The sequence below is a fragment of the Alnus glutinosa genome, chromosome 1 (genome assembly GCF_958979055.1).
Source record: "Alnus glutinosa chromosome 1, dhAlnGlut1.1, whole genome shotgun sequence".
NCBI classification, from domain to species: domain Eukaryota; kingdom Viridiplantae; phylum Streptophyta; class Magnoliopsida; order Fagales; family Betulaceae; genus Alnus; species Alnus glutinosa.
Window position 1 is genome coordinate 50,594,118 of NC_084886.1, and position 22,344 is coordinate 50,616,461.

The following is a 22,344-nucleotide window of genomic DNA, read 5'->3' on the forward strand; positions in this document are numbered from 1 at the left end:
CCTTCATAAAATTATTAAAATAAAATAAAACTAAAAAATAAAAATAAAAAATTTAAAACTGTTTTTTTATATATTTAAAAAAGAAAAATAATAATTTTCAGTTTTTTTTTTCTTAAAAAAAAAATTGTTCTTTTTCGTTTTTTAATTTAATAAAAACTGGTTTTTCTTTTTCTTTTTTTCATTTGTTTTATTTTATTTTTTTAAAAAAAATAAATAAATTTCAGTTATTTTTTGTTTGCTTTTTTTTTAAAAAAAAAATAGAAAAAATAAAAAAATTGTTCTTTTTTGTTTTTTTTTTTAATTTCTTTTTTTTTTTAAATAATTTTTTTTTTGTTTTTTTTTTTAAATTTTTTAGTTTTAGTTTTAATTTTTTGAATTTATGAGGACATTTTTGTTTTATTCAAAAAAAATTAAGGTCATTTTTGTCTTTTTGTTAGTCTTAGGGGGACATTGACATTTTTTAGTAGTTTATGAAGAAATATTAACACAATTAATAATTTGAGAGGTATTTTGACAATTGAGTAGTAGTTCGACTTTTCCCATATTTTTAATATTAGTTGTTTCAGTCACCTAAATCTTTTCTTTTGTGCCACTATCACTATTAAAGCTGTCGCTCTTAAATCATAAAAATTAAAAGAGACCCTCCTCTACTTTCAATATTAGTAATAATTGTAGCATTCGTTTACTCAAAATCATTTTCTTTTTCTTTGAAAACCAATTTGACCATCCCAGAAGCCAAAACCAAGTTGAATTCCTTAGGAATCAGGGTTTTAATTCGATTATTTTGGAAGAGGATTCTTTAATTGCGGTCAATGCTATAAATAGAGTGGGGCTGAATTGGAGTTTTTTTGGGAATATTATCTTGAATATTCAGACTCTTCTCAGAGAATTTTTCTATTGGAAAGTATGTTATACTCCACGTGGAACTAATATTGCAACTCATTCTTTGGCAAAAAAAAGGAATTTTTCAGGGAGGTAATAGGATATGATTAAGTTGTATTCCTTATTGTATTAAGACTATTGTTTTATCAGAGTGTTCATCTCTAGTTTTTTAGAGCTTCTGCTCTAAGTTCTCTTCATGATTTGAATGAAATCAATACTACTTTCTCAAAAAAAAAAAAAATAAAAATAAATAAAAATAAAAGCCAAAACCAATTTTGACTATATACCATATATGTATATGATTTTTTTTTTTTTACCTAAGGTGTGGCCCATGTCATTGATGACGTTACACTTTCGTGTAATTGATCAATCCAGCGAAATTTCAAAATTGTTTTATGGTTTGATTATTTCCAGTAATGACGTGACAAAAACGTGGGCAACTTTTTTCCAACTCTGCCGGTTACAAAACTAGAAAATTCCAGCTCTAACTCGAAACTGTTCAAATCCTTCCACTAAATCTGGAACGATAATATATATATATTTTTTTAACAGAAATTAATAACCTTATGATCATCGGTGAGTTTATGATATCATTGACATATATATAATTATATATCAATTAGATTCTCATTAATGATGGATACACACAATGGATTAAACGGCTATTTCTGTTCCAAATTTTGTGTAAAGGTCCATAATATGTATTAATCATTAATGCAAGTCCAATCATTTTTAGAGAATTTTCGGTGGCAATGGTTATTTATTTTAGTTACTTAAAATACACAATTTATTTCTAATCATACGAAAGATTTGCTGGAGATATTGCGGGTGAAAAAATTAAGCAACATAATTAATTATTTAGTAATTGACGTGGTAAATAATACGCAGACTATCACGTCAATCTAAAAAAAGAAATTGTAGTAAAATTTATAATAATCTTAACTGTGGGGGATAAAAATTATAAGTGAACCCCAAGTAATAACACAAGCTTATTACATGAAAAATAACTCTCACTACATGAAAGACAGCTGTATTTCTACAGAGATCTACTATAAAAGGGGCACAAGCCCCAAGATTAGAAATATCTCTCCATTTTGACATTTAAGCTCAAATACGTAATTTTATCATATTTAAAATCTTTTTTTATTTAGTTATTTTGTCAAATAATATACTCTCTCGACAAACGGCTAAATTTCAATTACTGTTTTTTTTTTTTTTATTTCTTTTTTAACAAGTGATCCGTTGCTGGTCCGGCCGTCAGAAAAATTGTATCAACACTAACAACACACAATTGGCCATATCTCCTTGATTACCATCTCAAAGAATCTACCAAAACCGCACATCAAGTATTTGTGCCTTATTATTAATCTACAATTTCATTCTACTAGACACTATTATATCATTCATTCTTAGATTTTCTGCCACTCAAAGCATCCACAAAAAGTCTAATATTGATCTAATTTTGCTATTAATACTTGGAAAATGGAGGTTTCCAACAAAACCAACAAAGCAAAGGCAAAAGGCTCCACCACTACCAGTAGTCTGTAGAGCACTACAAAATTACAAATGGGATTTCACACACTGTACTTTAGTCTACGCACGACTTTTGGGAGTGGAAGCCAACAACAACACGGAAACGAGGTCGTTTCGTTATCTCTTTTTCCCCGAAATGTGCGATCGTGTATGTAACTGTTGCATCACACAAGGGTCAGTAAAGTGACCACACTCGACCGAGAGCTGCTAAAACTTCCTGACCAACTCAAATTTGCAACTGCAAGTCTCTCTCTCTCTCTCTCTCTCTCTCGCTCTCAGATTTCGAGCTTCAAGGGTTTCGGAGGAGTTTGAAAATTGAAAATCTTGCCACACTTTCCCGTGAAACAAACAGGAGAGGAAAGGGACAAAGAACTGGAATACAGAGACCACGAGGACGGAAAACCCTAGCTGAGACATCCGAAGCAAGAGACCTGATGAAAATATTTGCAATTGGATTCTGAGACAAGTGTGAGCGTGGGAAAGACTTTAGTTTTTGGGTTTTTGAGATGGAGAGGTCGAGATCTAAGAGGAACTACTACTATGAACACCAGGACTATGACTCGGAGACGGTGGGTAGGACGAGGCCTCGGTACAACAACCACTACCCGGCGGCGAATCCCACGCCGCACCACCGACATCGTGGCGGGTCGGCTCGGGCGCCGAAGCCGCAGGCGGACCCGTCCTTGACCGTGACGACGACGTATCGGATCCTCTGCCACGACGCGAAGGCCGGGGGGGTGATCGGGAAGTCCGGGAGCATCATCAAGTCGATCCGGCAGCACACCGGCGCGTGGATCAACGTGCATGAGCTGGTCCCCGGCGACGACGAGCGCGTGATCGAGATCTCCGACACGCGCCGTCGCGACCCGGATGGCCGAATGCCGACCTTCTCGCCGGCCCAGGAGGCACTGCTCCTCATCCACGATCGGATCCTCGAGAGCAGCGACGAGTTCGGCAGCGGCGGCGGAGACGACGGTTACGGAATGGTGGGCGTGGGTGGTGGTAGGGACAAGGTGACAACGAGGCTGGTGGTGTCGAGAATGCACGTGGGGTGTTTGTTGGGGAAAGCAGGGAAGATTATTGAGCAAATGAGGGTTGAGACGAGGACCCAGATTAGGATTCTGCCTAGAGATCATACTTTGCCCCGTTGCGTTTCCTTGTCGGAGGAGATTGTTCAGGTTTAAACCAACAAAACAAAATCTGCCATTGCATGTTGAAAAAAAGAGTTTCTTTTGGGTCTTGGACGGTTAGACTTTTATTAAATTGAAGGGGGTGAACTTTACTAAGAGTAACCTACCTGATTTGGGTATAATTATTGCCTTGTCTGCGTAGAAGAACCAAGCAAAACGACCCAAATCATTTGGGAGCTTAATGTTTTAGTGAATAGGTAATGTGGCATTCGAGAAGCTACGTTCATTGCAACTGTTAGCCCAAATGGGGATATGGGTTTGCCTTGGTTGGACTGGAAGTGACCGGACATATGGGTGTCAGAAAGCCAAATTTTGATTGCTCATTGAATACTGAGAGTAACCTCAATTGGTTATGTTTATTGCCTTTATATCAGACTAAAAGAACGAAATCATTGGCATCTTAATAATATAGTGACTGGTGTTTGAAATTTTCTGGTAGTTGATGTATTAGCTGTGCTGATGTTCGGGGTAGTCAGTGGTTAGATTAAAAATAGCAGTGGAATTTGGTCTTGAAGAAATAGTTTTAGTTTCAGAATGTTAATGAAGAGTAACCTGATTTTACACAATATTGCCTTTGAAAAAGACCATAATTACACAATTATTGGCAGGTTGTATTGTAATGACTTCAACACAACTAATCAATGTGGCATTGGAAGCTACATTGTTATTAACAGTACGAAACAATAAACGGAACGGATCTTAGTTTTGTCAGATTCTAGATTAATCTGGTTGAAGTTCCTGTCATATGCACAATAAGTGAAGTTACAACTTTGTGATGAGCTTGTTATTTGTGCTCCATTAAAACATATATGTGGTGCTGTTTTTTCCCTCTAATATTTGAATTGCAAATTATACTTCCAGAATATATTGTAAATTCGTCTGACAAATTATCATGGTGAATGCATCATATTTACTGGTCAATGTTACAGTCAACTGTTTATTGTGCTATAAATCTTGTGATAATGCTCTAAAAAGCAACCTTTTGTGCTTTATGTACTTCAAAATTCAGATTTTGAGCAAAATGCTTGATGTTGATGTCTTCAAGGTCATGCTTGTGTATTCTTTGAGCATCAGCCTTGTTAGAGGTTCCGACTCTCTGCCTACAATATCCTGAAATTTATACATTTATCAATGCTAAATATAGCTATGAATATTCATGACCAACATGAGAACTTTCTTTTGGTTGCTTTTATGCCCTGTGGTGGTGTCTAATGAGGGCATTTTTATTCGTCTAAAATGCCCATGCAGACATATGGTTTAAAAACACTCTGAAGATTTGAAATTCGAATATGATGTTGCTGTTTCCCTCCAGGTTGTAGGTGATGCGAATGATATAAAGGCTGCTGTAACCATTATTTCATCACGCTTGAGGGAGAGTCAGCATCGTGACCGCGGTCATTTCCACGGACGAATGCATTCGCCGGAAAGGTTTTTTCCTCCTGATGATGATTATATTCCTCACGTAAACAGTGCAGCACGCAGGTCATCCATGGATGGTGCCGCATTTGGATCAAGATTATCTGGCAACAATATCAGAGGCAACAACTATGCCTCACGTCCATCTGGTTTTACAATTGAACCTGGGGCTGCCCCCATGGTCGACAATGTGCAGCCATTTTATGGTGAAGACCTTGTATTTCGAATGCTTTGCCCAAGTGACAAGGTGGATTGTGTTGTTGGAGAGGCAGATGGAATCTTAGAATTGCTTCAAAATGAAATTGGCGTGGATGTTAAGGTTACTGATCCTGTGCTTGGTTCAAATGAGCAGATTATAATAATTTCTTCAGAGGAGGTACTTGTCATTTCTCTATCTTTATGAAGTACTGTGGATAAATAATATTAAAACCTGCTTAGGTCCATCATTGCCTGGTAGTGTATATCTTGGAAGTGAAGATACTCTTTTAGTTTTACCCTTTCTGTCCAGTGAATGCTATGATAAGCTTTTGGAAGTAAGTTTGAACATCTTGTTACATCTAAATGGTAAAACATACATATTTATAGCTGTTGATTGCTTTCTAAGATGATATTTTTACTTTAGTGGGTTATAACCAACCTTCCGTTTGTTTCTCTACTTAGGGTCCTGATGATGAGCTGTTTCCAGCCCAGGAAGCTTTGTTGCATATCCAAACCCGCATTGTTGATCTTGTTCCGGATAAAGACAACATAGTAACAACTAGGTTGCTTGTACCATCTAGTGATATTCGATGTTTAGAGGGAAGAGATGGCTCCTTGTCAGAGATGAGGAGATTAACTGGTGCAAACATTCAAATTTTGCCAAGAGAAGAAATTCCTCCGTGTGTATCAGGGACTGATGAGCTTGTACAGGTTTGTCATTACTCATTAGATTTATTTGCTCCAGTACCCAAATTTGTTAGATGCCTTGGGTTCTGCATATTATAAGTAAATTGGATGCTGGACTTTATAATGACGATGAATTCTCCATTGTCGCAGCATCCTCATGGTGTGTGTGGGCATGGTGTCTCCCCCTCATTAGTGGGTTTGTATATATCTTTTCCACTTAAAGGAGAGAGATCCATTTTTCACCTAATATGCTATTGATGTTAGAGTATCTTGTTTTCTGAATTTGCTTCTTTCCTCGTGTATCTGATGTGTATTTTCATATTTTTGTATATGGATTTGGGCATCTATATTTCTGTCTCCATCATATTGTCAGTTAAAGTTTTCTATAAAAAACTAACAGAAAGGTCCAATACTGTGCCTCACAAGGTCTGGATCAATTCTACTTTTGGCATGTCTCATTGGTTCTTTCGTGTCATCTACAGATTGTAGGGGAGATAAAAGTGGCTCGAGATGGTCTTATGGAGGTGACATCAAGACTGCGGAGTTACTTATATAGGGAGTTCTTTCAAAAGGATATGACGCCACCTTCTGTCTCTGCACCAGGCCCTGTGGGCAGCGGTATAGGACTGGAGGCATCTTCTATCAATAACATAACTCCAGTTCGCGAAGCTCATATTGGAGTTGATGCTCATACTGCAAACTATCAGAATGTGCAAACAGCTCAGCCATCAAGGGTAACTACTTTCCTTGATGGATTAAGATATGCTCTCTCTCTCTCTCTCTCTTGCCAATATTAGCTCTTTAATTTGCTTTTTCTTTGTTAATGGCTACCATTGGTGCAATTGCTGGGTTGTCTACCCTTCTTTCCTTTATCAGAAATCTGGTTAAATGCAATTTCCAGCCAGCCAAACTTAACCTTGTTCTAATTGTGTTTTTTTTTTGGCAAATGTAACCTTTACGTCAACTTTCTTCTGCCTCATCTCAATGGACTTCCGTGCTATGAATTTGAACTGGTAGCAGTCTTTTTCCATTCAAATGAGCTCTTGAATTGGTATTCTAATACCTTAACCCTTGTTTTCTAGGACACTGGAGGGACCGGCAGTGAAATACCAAAGCAGAATGAAAATCACCGCCGTGAAGATGTTCCGAGTGGCTTGAATAGGTAGTGAATTTCTGCTTCGTACACCGTGTGCTAAGTCTCATTCATATAGTCCCCTATCTTCTTATTCTTCTTTTGCATTTGGGCCTGTATGCTGATCCTGTCTGTTCATTTTTCTGTTAGAATCGCTGTACCACTTGTCACTAGGAGTACACTCGAAGTTGTCATACCAGAGCATGCAGTTCCCAAGCTCGTAATGAAATCAAAGAACAAGCTTGCGCAGATAAGTGAGGTTAGTCTGACCGGCTCAGTTACTCATTTGCCCAGCTTAATTTTTTGAGTTTAGCATTGACCAAGTGAAATGCCTTTTGACCCTTGTTCTGATGGGAACAGTTGTCGGGAGCCAATGTAACCCTGGTAGAAGATAGACCAGAGATGACGCAAAAGATCATTCAAATATCGGGTACTCCAGAGCAGACCGAGCGAGCTCAGAGCTTGCTCCAGGGATTTATTTTGAGCAGTAAGGCTCTCTCTCTCTCACTCTCTCTCTCACTCACACAGTGACACACACACACACAAAGAGAAGAAAGTGTGTTTGTGTTCACATGCATGCCCAAATCTTAGATTTTCTGGTCCCCTGATAAATTGAAACCACAGTTATACCTGTTTTCTCTTTTTTCAGCGCAAGAAGATGGCCCTTAAGTTACTGTGAGCAGCACGCATACTGAAAGCTCGATATACAGGGATAGTGCCCTTTAGTTTTTGATATATTATCTGATTTCTCAGATGTATGATCCTAGAGCGCAAGGGGCCTTTTGCTCTATGGTCCATGCGCGGGATGGGTTTGCTTATCTTCATCTGGCTCCGGTTCTAGGAGCGTGAACGTTCATAGCGAAAGAAACATTCCACTGTAAATGTGGCATCTAATAGTTTTTCTGCATGTTCCAATTTTCCTGCAGAAGGGATGGGATAGACGTACCCTACTGTCCCTAGGGGACGTAATGTAGTTGTTTACACTTGTTCCTGTTATGCCCTTGTCTTGATAATCGAACTCCTGTTCTAAATCCCAGATATTTGTTTCGCACTCGAGGATCATACTTGGCAACATCTGACATAACTATTGATCCACTTTTTTTTTTTTTTTTTTTTTAAAGAAAAAGAAAAATAGAAAAATAGAAAAAGGTAAAGGTAGTCAATAATGGACAGAAATTTTCTACAAATTAATTTGTAGAAAATTTATACAAATTAGCTTCTAAAAGCGACATGTGTCCTTTAAATTTATTAAAAAAAGATAGAAATTTCTTACAAATCAGTTTGTAAGAAATTTTTTACAATCTACATATAAGATTGACATGTGTCTCTTGGCATGTGAGAAGTGTATATTTTTTAAATAGCATATGCTTCTTACATGTTTTTTTTAATTGTATCAATAAAAAAACATGTGCTTTTCATAAGTTTAAAGAATGAGAAATGATCCCTACACTCATTTCTCACAACAGCCCTACAACAAGCTGACGTGGTTGGTAATATTTTATTATTTTTTTGTTTTGTTTTCTTTTCTTTTTGTAAAAAAATAATAAAATATTACCAGCCACGTCAGCTTGTTGTTAGGCTGTCGTGAGAAATGAGTGTAGGGATCATTTCTCTTAAAGAATACGTATCATTTTTATATGTAGGCTGTAAAAAATTTTTTACAAACCAGTTTATAGAAAATTTTTGTTCATTAAAAAAGTATGAGAAGCAAATGTAACTAAAAAAAAAACATGTGTTAGAAGTTGATTCGTAAAAAATCTTTTATAAATTTTTGTCGTCAATAATTGTGTGGATGGCAAAATATCATTTTTAGACGTGTCTTAATATTGTCTATGGAAGTACGCGTAGGAGTTTTCCGAGAAAGCCGGACCCGGAATGGAGCTACCTGATACCTCTTGACTCCTGAGAGTCCTAGGTAAGCTACGCAAGTTATGGCTGAAATAAAGTCAAAGAAATTATCAGCAAAAGAATGCTTATGGAGATTCAAGTATTTTCTTTACTAAAAAAAATAAACTGCAAAATCCCTCTCTAGTGCCGGTTCCCAAATCCATCACCTTTATTTTCACCTTAACTTTCATCTTCTATCTTGGAAAAAGCTACTGAATTCTCTGGTAAAGTCCGTCTCTTTCTATCCTTTTACAGCAACTTTCACCAACCTTTATTCTTCTCTTTTTCTGGTCCTTGTCTACTTTCGCTATGACAACAGCATCTTTCAACATGCAGCTCTCATCTCTATTCTCTGAGACTGAAGCCTTCAACTGTGAGGATCCTTCAACTCTGGAAATTATATCACTTGCTACTCCACAACAAGCTTCTTATTGGCTCATCGGCAAGCTTTTATCTTCCAGGCCCCTTCGGCCTATTGGTTACAGGAAACTTTTCTTCACTCTTGAAAGTTTACCCATCCTTTTGATTAAGGCTGGCAATTTTGACACGACCTGACAACCTAACACGAACACGACACGAAATTAACGGGTTTGAGTTTACCTTAAACGGATTTGGGTCATAAACGGGTTGATCAATTTATTTCGGTTTGGCGGGTCGTGTCACCGGTGGCTGACCCGTCAGACACGGTTATTTTTATTTTTATTTTTTTTAAAAAAAAGGAAATGGGATTAGGTAGGACCATAGGAATTTTCAAAGCACCGGCCAGATTCAGTTACAATGGCAAGGGTATTGAGTGTTTTTTTTTTTCAATATCTCTAGCGCATCAACGTGGTGTTTCTTTACAATAGGGACGAGGATATTGGACGCGCACGATCCAAGTATAAGGACGGAGCCGGAGCATTTCACTGTCCCTCCCAAATGGGTCCCTTTTCCAACCAAAGTAGCGTATCGGTTGTTTGAGGCGAAGAAAATCTTTGACTACAAACAATGCTTCCGGTGTTTCAGACTAGTTTCGATCGTGTTGAGATGGAGGTCTTAGGCACTGAGGCCATGGTTGTTAAAACCAGTTGTAGGTCGAAGGTGAGTGGTTGAAGCTCCTTGGCGAGCTTCATGATTACATACCTGTAATTCCAGTGGGCATATTGCCACCCTCGGCGCAAGAAAGCGGAGACAGCAACAAAGATAGCACATGGGATATGATTGTTTAGTGGTTAGACAAGCAAGAGAAAGGATTAGTGGTTTATATAGCACTCGGAAGTGAAATTCGACCAAGTCAACAGGACTTTACATTGCTGGCTCTTTGTAACAGTTCCATAAACTGTTATGGAATTTAACAAGAAATATGGAAATTGAAGTAGATTCGAGAGGGAAAAGATTGAACAATTGAAAGAGAAAATCACTTTTAAAGCTAAAACGAGTTAAACAGGTTTTACAGGTCGTATCGAGTGACCCGTGAAAATTACCATACCGTGTCGTGTCTGAGATTCCGACCCATTAACATAAATGGATCGTGTTTGGGTCTACCTTAAACGGGTTGCGGGTTTTCACGGGGTCGTAATGGGTCGACCCGTAGACTCGTTTTGTCAGCCCTACTTTTGATGTTAATTGAGGCGACATGCCTACAATCATTTTTATTTTACAAGCAAAATGTTGAGATTTGTGTATTTAGAGTGGCTCACTATCTTTGTCTATTCTTGCCCTTGCAATCTATTTATGACATTTCATTACATGACAACTCATAGGGGATTTGAAGAATGCTACATATCATCTCCTTGTCCTCCTTTTGTCCTCCCAAAATTGATGTGGCTCTTAAAATTATCATTGAATTTATGATAGATCATTGTTGGATTTTGATCCAATGATGATTTTAAGAGCCATATTAATTTTGGGAGGACAAAAGGAGGACAAGGGGATGATATGTAGCATTCCTTTTTAAACTAATGATCTCCGCTTCATGAGGCATAATCTCTAGCTGATTGAACTACCTGTTGAGGTCTTCGTATGTACACCTTATCAAAGCATTTCTAGTAATCCCGTTTTTCGTATGAGTCACACGCTGTCTAATGTTTTTCGGATCCTTTTTAAAGCCACAAACAAACAAACAACCGAAAATTGCTAGTTTTCACTTTTCAGTTGAAAATATTTTTTTGACAGAAAAGATTTTAGAAACAACGGAGTCTTAAATGCAAAATCTGAAAAAGATAAAAACTTGAAAAAAAAAAAAAAAAAAAAAGGTCGGACAAAAAAAGAAAATAATAATTAAAAAAAAAAAATTCCTGGAAGGGTATATCAGGCAATTTGCCACCAAAACCCCAGTAAGTCTGCCTTCTTTTTCTCTGTGAACTCAAAACACACTCACACAAAACCCTAACCACTACTCTCTCTCTCTCTCTCTCTCTCTCTCTCTCTCTCTCTCTGCCTCCGTCGCAGCCGGCGTAGCTCTCGTCGTCGTGATAGCTTGTATTTCCTCTTCTCGTTTTTCTGTTTCATTTTCCTTCTCATTTCTGTAAAATAAGCCTTTGTTTGGTTCCCGAGAAAACACAATCTCCATTCTCCATTCCAACAACCCTTAGTAACACTATTTATATATAGAAGCATTTTTGTGACAATTTTGTTGGAGAACGTTGTTAAGTAAATATTCTTAGTATGTGGCATAAAGGGTTGTCATTTCTGATAGAATGGATTAAAATTGAAATCCCTTTTTAAGAAACTTACTTTCATGCTATTTGTGTTTCAATGTGATTCGTGATTAAGGTCTTTGGGCTTTTGTGTGTGGTCAAGGGGATTAAGATTGAGGCTTTGGATGGCTTATATGCAATATGGTAGAAAAGCTCTTGGGAAGATTATTACAGACACTAGCCTCCGCAGCTCCGACCGCGTGGTGAATCCGCTGCTATATGCTTGTCAAGGACTTAGATATCGGAAGTTGGAAGTTATTCTAACTACGGTGAGTCGCGGAATTTAAGAATTCTCTTGCCCGTAATTGGTACATTACATGTTTGTTAGTTGGATTTTTATTCACTTATTGGTTAGTGTTGAATTCAGAGCATAAAGAAGCTTGGCAAAGCCGGCGAGACAGTTAAGGTTGCTCCTGGGTATTTCCGCAACCACCTTATGCCCAAGTTGCTAGCGGTCCCAAATATTGAGAAATATGTGTTTCTCGTCACAGAACAGCGCAAGGTTCTTTTCTTTTGCACAGATCTCATCAGTAGATTATGTTTTGTTTTGGGTATGTTTTGGAGACACAAAAATGTGCTCATATGCGTGTCAAATTAAGAATATGTGGTTGCTCTGGAATGTTCTTGCACTTATGCAGCCTGTTGGTAGTGCTGGTATAACTTATTAGAAAGCTTGTTAGTGCTAGTAGGTAAGCTATTAAGTGTTCTTTCTGTCTCTTGAGCATGTGGTTGTAAGCTCTCCTGTCCTTGAACTGTTTACATTTCTCAATTTTAGTGAATCATGAGCTGATTCTTTATCTGAAAATCTTGTTTGCCCATATTGTTTGTTAAAGTCTGTAGATACGGATTCTATATTGCAGCAAAGCCTCTCTCCAAATAAGGGGACAACCATGCATTTCTTATGTTATGTACTAAAATGTTGATGATATGCCTCTAATTTATTTGCTTCAGATCTACCAACCTGAGGAGGAAGAAGAGGAGGTTGAAGTAGTTAAAGAGTCTAAGGAAGACACAATGAAGGCATTTGAGAAGGCAGCAAGACGTTTAGACAATTCTAAGCTGGTTTGCACCTTTCAATGCTTTTAATTGCTAATTGGCACAGTAGTTTGATTTTTTCTATTTATATCCCTTTCTTCTTTCCCAGTTAAAGCTTGATCTATATCTGTTGTTTCTTTTGTTGTTCTAATTGTCAAGAAGTGGAAATTCAATATATGTTATTAGATGCAATTAGTTTTGATTTTCTTTTGGACAGATAAAGTTCATATTTGGATGTGATCCTAAACGTATGGAGATGAATCTCCTTAAGATTCTAAAATTATGATAAGTTAAAAAAAAAGAAAAAAAAAGAAAAAAAAAGAAGCTTCAAACTTGATCAAACTGGCTTCTCACCATGCGTGCTATGTTTAAAGAGCAATTCCTGAAGTTAATATATGTTTCTTGCATTTAGATATATGTACGCTCTTTTAAGTTACCATTTAAGGTGATAAACTATGATAGGGTGGCAGTCAAGAAACACCCATTTTCTCCTTTCTCCTACAATTGTAGGTCTTTAAAACAATCTAAACCATTCAATACATAAAAGGCGTCTTATATGAAAGATAACAAAGTGAAAGTTGTGAATTGGACGTCTATTTTAATAAAGATAACAATGTTGATTTTTTGTTTGAATATGTAATACTATTTTACCATATAAATATAAGTAGAGATATATATTCTTTTACTTCACTCATTTAAGAAAAAGTTCAAAATTTTGTACCTTATTGTAATATTTATTTAATCCCACAATTGTTTGTGAAATAGGTGTGGGGCCCATCAAGGTTGATAGGCTGCCTCTCTATCACTGTTTATCCTATCATTTAATTGATTAGTGTAGGTCTCTAATACAGGAATAAATGTTGATTGCATTACATTGAGATGTAGGGTATCTGACATGTATAAGATTTTGCAGGTATTGCGGAGGTTAATCGATGCTGCGAAATTTCGTTCACGTGCCACTAAAGATGATCCTATAGAATTGCGTTCACCAGTTACAAAGGATGATATCATCGCTGAGGTTTGGTTTTTGTTCTATATGTTCTATATGTTTGGGGTCAGTTCTATGCATCCTTGCCAACTAATTGTTGATGGTCACATTTATTCCTTTCCCCTATCCTATTATATCCAAAATCACTTTCTGTTGCCTCAATTAACATGTCATTCTTCATCTCTTCCACCCATTTTATTTTAGGTTTCTCTTTATATCTCTTTTTACTTCGTCAACTTGATTAAATCGCAATTTCTCATTAGTCTCAAACCATTTTAAGTGACGCTACCCATCTTTTCTTCTAGGAGCTACTCCTACTTTTTAACGAATTACTCATCTATCTTAACATTCTCATTTTGGCTAGCTTATCATATGAAGGCATTGCTTCTTAGTAGCCCAACATTCTTTACCATAGACTGTACATGAAAAAACTAAGGGCGGCTCTGTGGTTATAATCCTTGGATTCCTCCTAACTTTTGGCTAGTATTTTTTTTTCTTGGAGGGACCTAGGGTTTAATGCAGCTGGAGAGTTTTTGAATTCTGGGACCTATGGTTAATATTCTGCTTTTTAATGCCTATAAGCTGTGGACCGCTCAGACAGTTTGTATACAGGAATGGCATTTGGAAAGTTTATATAGGGTGATATGGTTCTGAAATCAATTTCTAGTGATTATTTATGACCATAATTATTTTAACGCACCTCACCTTGTGATTCCTCTTTAGGCATCATATGTTTTTATATATGGTTCATGTTTTATACTTCCTTTTCTTAGTGTGTATACCATGTAATCCTTTGAACTGTAACAATGGCAATAGATTTGTCGATCAGAGATCCACTGGAGACTGAATTTGATGTGGCCATTGATTAAGTGTTGGGCTCAGAAAATATTAATAAAGTGTTGGAATGGAATCAAGGGAACTACACATAAATATCTGGGATGAGGCTTGGAGACAGCTGTTTTCTATTTGTCCCACTGATACAGTTTGTATGCCATTTCAGGTGGAAAGGCAGCTTTGTGTTCGGATTGCACCTGAAAACCTGCATCTACCTTCTCCTTTGACAACTTTTGGTGAATTTGAGTTGCCACTACGCTTCCCGAAGTCTATCCCTTTGCCGGAGGGGAAGGTTCAGTGGACTCTTGCAGTTAAGGTCAGGGGTAAATAAAGATTGGTCCTCTTTTGGCTTTTGATAATTTCCCTTGTCCCATAATATTCAGGGATGACAGTTTTGGCTGAAGTTTTGTAATTAATTAATGTGGTGATCAAGCTTTGTATTTGAAGTTAAAAGAGATTTTTGTACCCTCTTGTCCGATTATGGATTTGTCTGATCATATAACAAAGGGCATCATCCTGGTGGCAAACAATAAAGTTGGTTCTCGAGTTTTTTTTTTTTTGGTTCTTCCAATTGTTCGAGGCATGAACATTTAGAGCTGGAAAGGTTTATTTGTACCATGTAGGAATTCTGTTGGGAATGCAGCTCTTTTGCCCCATGTGGATGCTTTGGATCGAGTGAGTGGAATAATTAATACATTTATATATTTCTTAAGACATTAATTCTTCAGGGAAACCACTTGTATACATTCTGTAAGAATATAATTTTCCTTTTCTTGTAAGAGATTTTGTAAGTTGAACTACATTTTCATAACATTCTGTATTACTTAATTTAAATTTGTACTTTAGGTGAAAATATGGATTAAGAAATATGGTGAAGCTTTTGGTCAACAAATTGTGAAAGGGTCGGACTTAATTTTTCCAATAATTCTGCTCGCTTACTTGATAAATTTGGCTCAGTTGTCAAACATGAAGAACAATTCGAAATTCTTCAAAAGCCTATCTTTCTGTATATTATATGTATTTAATTTGTTTTAATATAGAGATTACATTTTTTTTAAAACTAAGCCATTAACTCACAACTTTGAATGAAAAATCTGCGCAATATGGAAGTTTGGGCTCACGAACCATCCGGTTGAAATCTAAACCTTCATAAGAACGAAGTTTTCTTTTAAATTAGGTCAGATGAATTTTCTTTTAACTCTATCAAGATAGTACTCAAAATGAATGTGATTTTCAAATTTATTTTAATTTTTGCATGCATTCTCTAACTGAGCATTTGATTCTTCCATACATTTTGGACATATATCAGCTCAATAGACTAAGATTGGAGAGAATTTTTTCAATCTAATTTGGAAGAAAATTTTGTTCCCCAAAAAAATTCAGCAATATTCAATTAAAAAGTCAAAAAAGAGAAGTTTGATATTTGAACTCACTAAATCAAAACAATATTGGGCTGAAAATGCCATAACATTCTTACCAATTGAAAGTGGTGCTCATGTATAATTATGGTTTAAAATTAAACATGATATTTTCCCTAAAATAAATATTCCCTTAAGAGTCTTAGAGCATCCATAACGAGCTCTCCAAATTTTAGCTAAAAAATATACTTTTGTTATTTTAACTACTACTTTTAACAAACTGTCTACATTAAACTCTCCAAATATTTCTCTATTTCAACTAGATATTGATTTTTTATTGGTTTTAAACAACTACTCCTAACAAATGAGGAGAGGAAAAGTGAAGTGAAATGAGAGAAATGATTAAATATTCAATAACTCATGAAATTTGGAGTGAAGTTCTAACAAGAGTCAAAATAGAGAAATTATAAAGAGTTTGTTAAAGTCGACTTTTTTAAAATTTTCACCAAATTTTAGTAAAATTTTTAAAATAAAGATTTCACTATAAATGCTTTTGGACTCTCAAAACTACACTGCCCAAATCAAATTCTAGTATTCACTGTATGTTTTGGTGGGTCATTAATATTATTAAACCACAGCCCATTAGAGGTCGTGAGCCCAACCCACTCCATTTTCGTTTAAGCTTAGCTTCTTCTTGTCGGTCACCGCTCAGCTTTCTCTGCTCAGCAAACTTCTTCAATGGCAGCTTCCCTTCTCTCCCTCTCTCCGGCTCTGAACAGCTTCGGGTACTCTCTCCCTCTCTACAAAGTTACTATGTTGATTTCTTGAAATTTACCCTGTGGGAGGGTTTCTGGGTGTTTTGTTTGTTAATACGGGTTGCTGATTCATTGCTTAGTCTTCTGGGTTTGCGTGTCTAACTTTTAGTTCGATTTTTCTTGTATGGGGTTTTGCTCTTGCTAGCTTTATGACGTTATTTATATTTTCTTCAATTGAGTTTTGCTTCTGTGGGCTATACTACTGGAATTTTGATATTCTAAACTGGTCGAGTGGGAAATTAACTGCGTCTGAATGAGAAGAAAAGCAAAAGGCGCTTAGTTCAACATGGAAACATTGCCATTTGAGTAGTGACCTCATGGTAATGGCGAGATTAACCCCATTTTGGACCCTGAAGCATGAGGTTTTTTGTTTTATCATTGGAGAAAAATGATGCTTTGGCTAACAGGGTATCCTTTTTCTTTTTTCTTTTTTTTTTTTTTTTTTTTTTCAATTATATATACTTTTTTATATTTGCATAAATGGTTGGCGTTGGACTTTTCAACACACTTTTGTTGTCATGTTCTTTATTGTTCTTGCTTGAACATTTTAGGATGAGCCAAGTGTGTCTGCACATGCACTCGGGCAACTTACGGAAAGCTACAACATGCTTCTTAGTTTGTCTCCCTAATCGGAAATGCAACATCAAGCTTTACATGATACCCATGACAGCTGTTGCCCGTCACACTGTGTTGAGACCTTTTGCATTAGTTGGCTCATTAGAAGCAGATGTAGCAAGCCAAGAAAATCATGCTGTATCAGGTGTTTCAGCTCCAAACAACTTTCAGAGGTGGGATAACTCAAGTAATTGCAACTGTTTCCCTTCTATGAGCATTGCTGATTTAATGCATGTTACACTTTCCTGGACAGCTGAAATATTGATGTGTAAAATCTTCTGAAAATAGTGTTTTAGAAGCTGATCTCACAATTTCTGGACATAAGATCTAGTAGAAGGCATCGTAAACATGTGTAGTTTCACAATAAGAATCATCACTAACAGATATCTATGATTAACAGGTCTAAAATGTCTTTTGAGAAACAGTTGCAAGAGTTATTTGATGAAGTCAAAAGACTGATTATGATGGGGAACAAAAGTGACGCCATAGACCTACTTAAAGCAAATTATGAAGCTGTTAAAGAACAGATGGATGCAGGTAGTAAAGGCATTGAAGAAGCTGCTCTTCTTGACGTCATTGCCCTTGGTTATATGGCTGTTGGAGATTTAAAGTCTGTCGGTTCCCTACTGGCTATGGTAATGGCTTTTTCCATAAGCATTGTACCGTCACTCTGAAATATACATTCTGGTACTTTGTGGTTTCCTAGTAATAAGCTTTCTTTTTGTTACAATCAAAGAAAAGAAAATGTTATGATTATTTTTATTCAAGTCTCAAGCTATTTATACCCACTAATCCATTACAAAATTAAGGACATTTGGGATTTTAGGATGCTTGTCAGTTTGTATGAGAATCAGAGGAGGAGAAGAACCATATTCAACTGGCTTTTATTTATTTATTTATATTTTAAAATTTTGATAATGTTTCTTTGTTGGTTGCTGACTTCCTTTGTAATTTTTTTAGGTCTGAATGGATTATATGATGATTAATGACCAACACAGACAAAAAGCATTTCCTTCACAAGCACATATTCACACAGACTTGTTTTATTTGAACATTCAAATTCTTTTTTTTTTGATCCAGATAAACATGTGCTTCTTCATGTTCAGAGAGTAGGCCATAAATATTATGTAATTTATATAGGAACTATTGGCGCTGCGGTTCAGTTTTTGAAATACCTGGTAGTTTTTATCTTTCTAATTGTTGTATTTATAGTAGATTGTTGCTTACATCTGTACATCCTATAGAGGTCATGTGTTAAGCAAATGGTTTCTTAAGTTTTTTTCAGTTCTTTCATTTTCCTTCTTGAAACTTTTTTCTCTTTTTGGGTGTACTTTTGTTGATGGCAGTTGACTGAGGTTGTTGACAGTCTAAAGGACAATGAACCACTTGTGGATGTTGTGCTTGTGCATATGGGAAGTCTGTATTCAGCTTTGGGGAAGTTTGAGAAATCATTGCTTGCATACCGGAGGTCTATTGATATTCTAGAGAACAGATATGGTAATTGGTGCCTAAACGTTTGTGTAGTTGTTGTTACTTGTATTTGCTGCTGTTGTGTAACAACTTGAATCCCATAGTAATTGGCTGGTTCCAGGTATTTATTTTAGTGTTAACTAGTTTGAGTTAGTATTGCCAGACTTTTAAATCAATATACTAGATGCCCACGTGACTGACTGCTTAAATTACTAAATTGTAAAATTGTGTATGTATCTTTTATTTGCTACTCCTACAAAACACAATGCTAAAGTCCAGTGTGGAAGCTAGATATCTGTAAATCTTTTATTACTTAATCTACCCCCTATAAGGGAGAAGACCACCTTGGACCAAAGGCACTGAATCTTTTAGAAGAAATGTTTATTTATAAGCTTCAATTCCATTCCTTGGTAAATTATTATTCATAAAAAATAAAATTAAAAAAAATAAAAAAAAAATCCCCAGTCCTTGGTGGACTAGAATATTAAAATTTCTTTGACCAGGAAAATGCAAAATAAAACCTCAAATAAGTAACCAAGTCAAAATAAGTATTTGAGGCAATTTCAACATGTTAAATAGTGGTTTTTTTCAGACCCCTCTACTTTACCATTTGTTGTAATTTTAGTTAATCATGTGTGTAATTTTGTGTAATGATCTGAAGACCTCCATTTCCGTAAGAAATGTTAGTGAGAAAAGGAAGTATGATGGGCTATTAATATGCTCAAGTGAAACTAGAGCTATGGGTGTAGCTTATTTGAAAATTGTGATGGTGAAGGTATTATTGTTGATAAGTTTCTATGTTGAGCCCATTGTCTTGTTTTTTAAGCTTCTGTTACTGCTTTTGCATGTTTGATATCTACTTTGTTGCCAAAACTTTATGAAAGGAGCAAGTTAAAACTGAATGGTTGTCTTAATTTTTTTTTATAGGGAAAAATAGTATTTTTCTTATCACCTCATTGTTGGGGATGGCAAAAGTACTTGGAAACATTAGCCGATCCACAAAAGCAGTAGAAATCTACAACCGCACAATTTCTATTTTGGAATTGAGCAGAGGTGCTGAAAGTGAGGATTTGGTTTTAGCTTTATTTGGTCTTGGCAATCTTTTACTGAAAGAAGGAAGAGCAGCAGATGCGGAAACTCATTTTATTAGGTTAATTTCTAAATATGTATGTGCGAGTATATATATATATTTCTAGCATATTGCTGGATTGAACTGAGCTTAGATTGATTATTCGCTTCTATCTTTCTATTATTCTTTTGTAGAATTTTAACCTTATATAAGAAGTTATATGGAGAAAATGATGGAAGAGTTGGAATGGCTATGTGTTCCCTGGCCCATGTTAAGTGTGCAAAAGGTAACTTCTCTCTCTCTCTCTCTCTCAATTAACATTTTTCCTGTGCTTTGGTAAGAAGTCTTGCTGTTTCTTTATTTTCTAATTGATGCCCTTTTTGTATTCATGCATTACATATTCATCATACACACTCACCAGCACTCTGGTGGTAGGTTTGAAAATGTGCTCAATAAGGGAAGAACATTTTGAACATAGTTCCTTGTTATGATTAGAAAGTGATTATGGCTAATGATGATGAGTCCTAAATTTGCTCAAAATTCTTTGTTTGATGAGCAAATGTTCTACGAAAATGTGTGAAATTCCAGGGCCTTCTATCAATAAGTCTCTAGGTTATCAAATTGTGTATTCTCTTTCATAAATAACTCTGATTCTCAGAACATCTTGATTCTTTTGCAAATTTTACACAGGAAACCCTGATGAAGCCATTCAATTATATAAAAATGCTCTTCATGTCATCAAGGATTCAAATTATATGGCTTTAGATGACGGCATAATGGAGAAGATGAGGATAGATTTGGCAGAGTTACTTCATGTTGTAGGAAGGTAAAGTCAAATTCTCATTGGGATTAAAAATGAAATGTACTTATCAAAATCTTGTATGTTAAATGTACCGAAAGAATCATATATTCTATTTTTTATTATGTCATAGTACTATTTTATTAGTCGTAAGTGCTTTGACTCTGGTATGAACCATCTATATCAGAAGGTGACATCATCATATAATCAGATATCCTAATGATTTTCTCTTTTGAAGCTTATCAAGAAAAATTTTGGTCCGCTGGTCTTTGTTGTCACAAGTTTAAATGAGAAGTTTAATCTTGGTTCCTGACAATCTCAATTTTTATATGCTTCTGCTTAGTTTCTTTACTAAATGGTAGCTTGAACATAAACAATCTAAATATTGTGGGCTACTTTCTGAAACTTCAGTAAACAATCGAAGCTTTTGACATAGTAATTTCATTTTTGCACATTTTGATATTTTTTTCCCTGCTTAGTTTGCTTTTCCTTTACTTGTCATCTCTTTGCTCTCAGGGGAAAAGAAGGACGAGAAATTTTAGAGGAATGCTTGTTGATTGCAGAAAAGTGTAAAGGGAAAGAACATCCCAGCTCAGTGACACACCTTCTGAATCTTGCAGCCTCCTATTCACGCTCAAAGAATTTTGTGGAGGCTGAACGCTTGCTGAGGACTAGTTTGGAAATCATGAGGAAGACAGTTGGGCCTGATGATCAAGCCATCAGCTTCCCAATGTTGCATCTTGCCGTCACTCTCTACCATCTAAAACAGAATGAAGAAGCTGAGCAGCTTGCCCTGGAGGTTTTGCGCATCCGTGAAAAGGCATTCGGAAAAGATTCTCTTCCTGTTGGTAAGCTTGTTTTCTTCTTCTTACTTAAAAAGACTTGCTATTTTTCTCTATTATCCTCTCCATTTATGTTGGATATGGTCGTCATTACTAAATAGCCATTACTTCAAGGAGTCTAATCTATGTCTATCTGATGTTTTCTAATTTCTGTGGCAGGGGAGGCTCTGGACTGTTTGGTGTCCATTCAGACTGGATTAGGTAAGGATGATGGCGAGTTGTTGGAGCTGCTCAAGAGAATTCTGAGTATCCAAGAGAGAGAGTTTGGCAGTGAGAGTGAAGAGGTCATTGAAACCCTAAAAAAAATTGTGTACTACTTAGACAAACTGGGTAGGAGGAATGAGACGTTTCCCCTGCAGAAAAAATTGTCCATACTTAGAAAGAAATATAAGCAAAGGATTCAATATTAGTGGGGCATTTCATCATTGTATGTTTTGACTCTAAATCTCTCTCTCTTTGATAGCAAAAGGTATATTATGAGGCCCAACCATTTGACTGTCAACAACCAAAGTCAACGTCTCATATTCCATGCAAAAGATTATTGTGACTCAAATGTCTTTTTGGGTCTCAAGCCGGCAAACACAAAGGTTTCATTGTCCTTTAGACTGTCGACAACCTAGGTCAATTGCTATCAACAAAAATGCACCCAAAAAGGGGAAAAGGTTTCAAGAAGGAAAATGAAAGAAATGAAAAAATCTTCAGAAACCATTTTTCCTAACACGTGACCTCTGTATGGTGTACAGATGTAAGCAAGAATCTGCTATAAATACAAGAATCAAAAAGATAAAAACTATCAGGTATAACAAAAACTGAACGGCAATAATATAATATTTATGGTGTACTCTCTGAACATGAAGAAGCACATGTTTATTTGGATTAAAAAAAAAAAGAATACATAGAATCCTCTTCCTCTGGT

General features: G+C 36.0%; 3 protein-coding genes across 8 annotated transcripts; all 3 read left to right on the forward strand.

The window, feature by feature from the left end:
- The first annotated feature begins 2,532 nt into the window (after positions 1-2,532).
- On the forward strand, positions 2,533-8,089 carry LOC133857092 (RNA-binding KH domain-containing protein RCF3). The gene is made up of 8 exons (XM_062292216.1): positions 2,533-3,593; positions 4,918-5,397; positions 5,682-5,930; positions 6,389-6,640; positions 6,989-7,068; positions 7,189-7,297; positions 7,399-7,525; positions 7,688-8,089. Exons 1-8 carry the CDS (start codon positions 2,922-2,924, stop codon positions 7,705-7,707), a joined length of 1,989 nt encoding a protein of 662 aa, XP_062148200.1. The 5' UTR covers positions 2,533-2,921; the 3' UTR covers positions 7,708-8,089.
- Positions 8,090-11,251: 3,162 nt separating this feature from the next.
- LOC133862034 (uncharacterized) lies at positions 11,252-15,176 on the forward strand. 4 transcript variants are annotated; one of them, XM_062297901.1, is made up of 6 exons: positions 11,252-11,385; positions 11,680-11,872; positions 11,971-12,105; positions 12,555-12,665; positions 13,552-13,656; positions 14,627-15,176. In XM_062297901.1, the coding sequence occupies exons 2-6, from the start codon at positions 11,729-11,731 to the stop codon at positions 14,789-14,791; spliced, it is 660 nt and encodes a 219-aa protein (XP_062153885.1). In that variant the 5' UTR covers positions 11,252-11,385; positions 11,680-11,728; the 3' UTR covers positions 14,792-15,176. The 4 variants fall into 4 exon arrangements, with proteins under 4 accessions (XP_062153885.1, XP_062153870.1, XP_062153878.1 ...); XM_062297886.1 differs by having other exon boundaries at positions 11,260-11,385; positions 11,707-11,872; XM_062297894.1 differs by having other exon boundaries at positions 11,260-11,385; positions 11,716-11,872.
- A 1,330-nt stretch (positions 15,177-16,506) lies between these two features.
- Positions 16,507-21,853, forward strand: LOC133862057 (uncharacterized). Of its 3 annotated transcripts, XM_062297931.1 has the most exons (10): positions 16,537-16,603; positions 16,813-17,041; positions 17,185-17,421; positions 17,649-17,883; positions 18,595-18,745; positions 19,646-19,868; positions 19,982-20,073; positions 20,478-20,613; positions 21,103-21,434; positions 21,588-21,853. In XM_062297931.1, the coding sequence occupies exons 2-10, from the start codon at positions 17,022-17,024 to the stop codon at positions 21,836-21,838; spliced, it is 1,677 nt and encodes a 558-aa protein (XP_062153915.1). In that variant the 5' UTR covers positions 16,537-16,603; positions 16,813-17,021; the 3' UTR covers positions 21,839-21,853. The 3 variants fall into 3 exon arrangements, with proteins under 3 accessions (XP_062153898.1, XP_062153915.1, XP_062153907.1); XM_062297914.1 differs by lacking the exon at positions 16,813-17,041 and having other exon boundaries at positions 16,507-16,603; XM_062297923.1 differs by lacking the exon at positions 16,537-16,603 and having other exon boundaries at positions 16,611-17,041.
- Positions 21,854-22,344: the final 491 nt, after the last annotated feature.

Coding starts and splice junctions, on each gene's coding strand:
- LOC133857092 (XM_062292216.1), top strand. CDS start 2,922: ATGGAGAGGTCGAGATCTAAGAGGAACTACTACTATGAACACCAGGAC. Junction 7,069..7,188: donor GTTCCGAGTGGCTTGAATAG/GTAGTGAATTTC, acceptor TTTTTCTGTTAG/AATCGCTGTACCACTTGTCA. Junction 7,298..7,398: donor AGCTTGCGCAGATAAGTGAG/GTTAGTCTGACC, acceptor TGATGGGAACAG/TTGTCGGGAGCCAATGTAAC.
- LOC133862034 (XM_062297901.1), top strand. CDS start 11,729: ATGGCTTATATGCAATATGGTAGAAAAGCTCTTGGGAAGATTATTACA. Junction 11,873..11,970: donor TGGAAGTTATTCTAACTACG/GTGAGTCGCGGA, acceptor TGTTGAATTCAG/AGCATAAAGAAGCTTGGCAA. Junction 12,666..13,551: donor GTTTAGACAATTCTAAGCTG/GTTTGCACCTTT, acceptor AAGATTTTGCAG/GTATTGCGGAGGTTAATCGA.
- LOC133862057 (XM_062297914.1), top strand. CDS start 16,557: ATGGCAGCTTCCCTTCTCTCCCTCTCTCCGGCTCTGAACAGCTTCGG. Junction 18,746..19,645: donor TATTCTAGAGAACAGATATG/GTAATTGGTGCC, acceptor TTTTTTTTATAG/GGAAAAATAGTATTTTTCTT. Junction 21,435..21,587: donor AAAAGATTCTCTTCCTGTTG/GTAAGCTTGTTT, acceptor TTTCTGTGGCAG/GGGAGGCTCTGGACTGTTTG.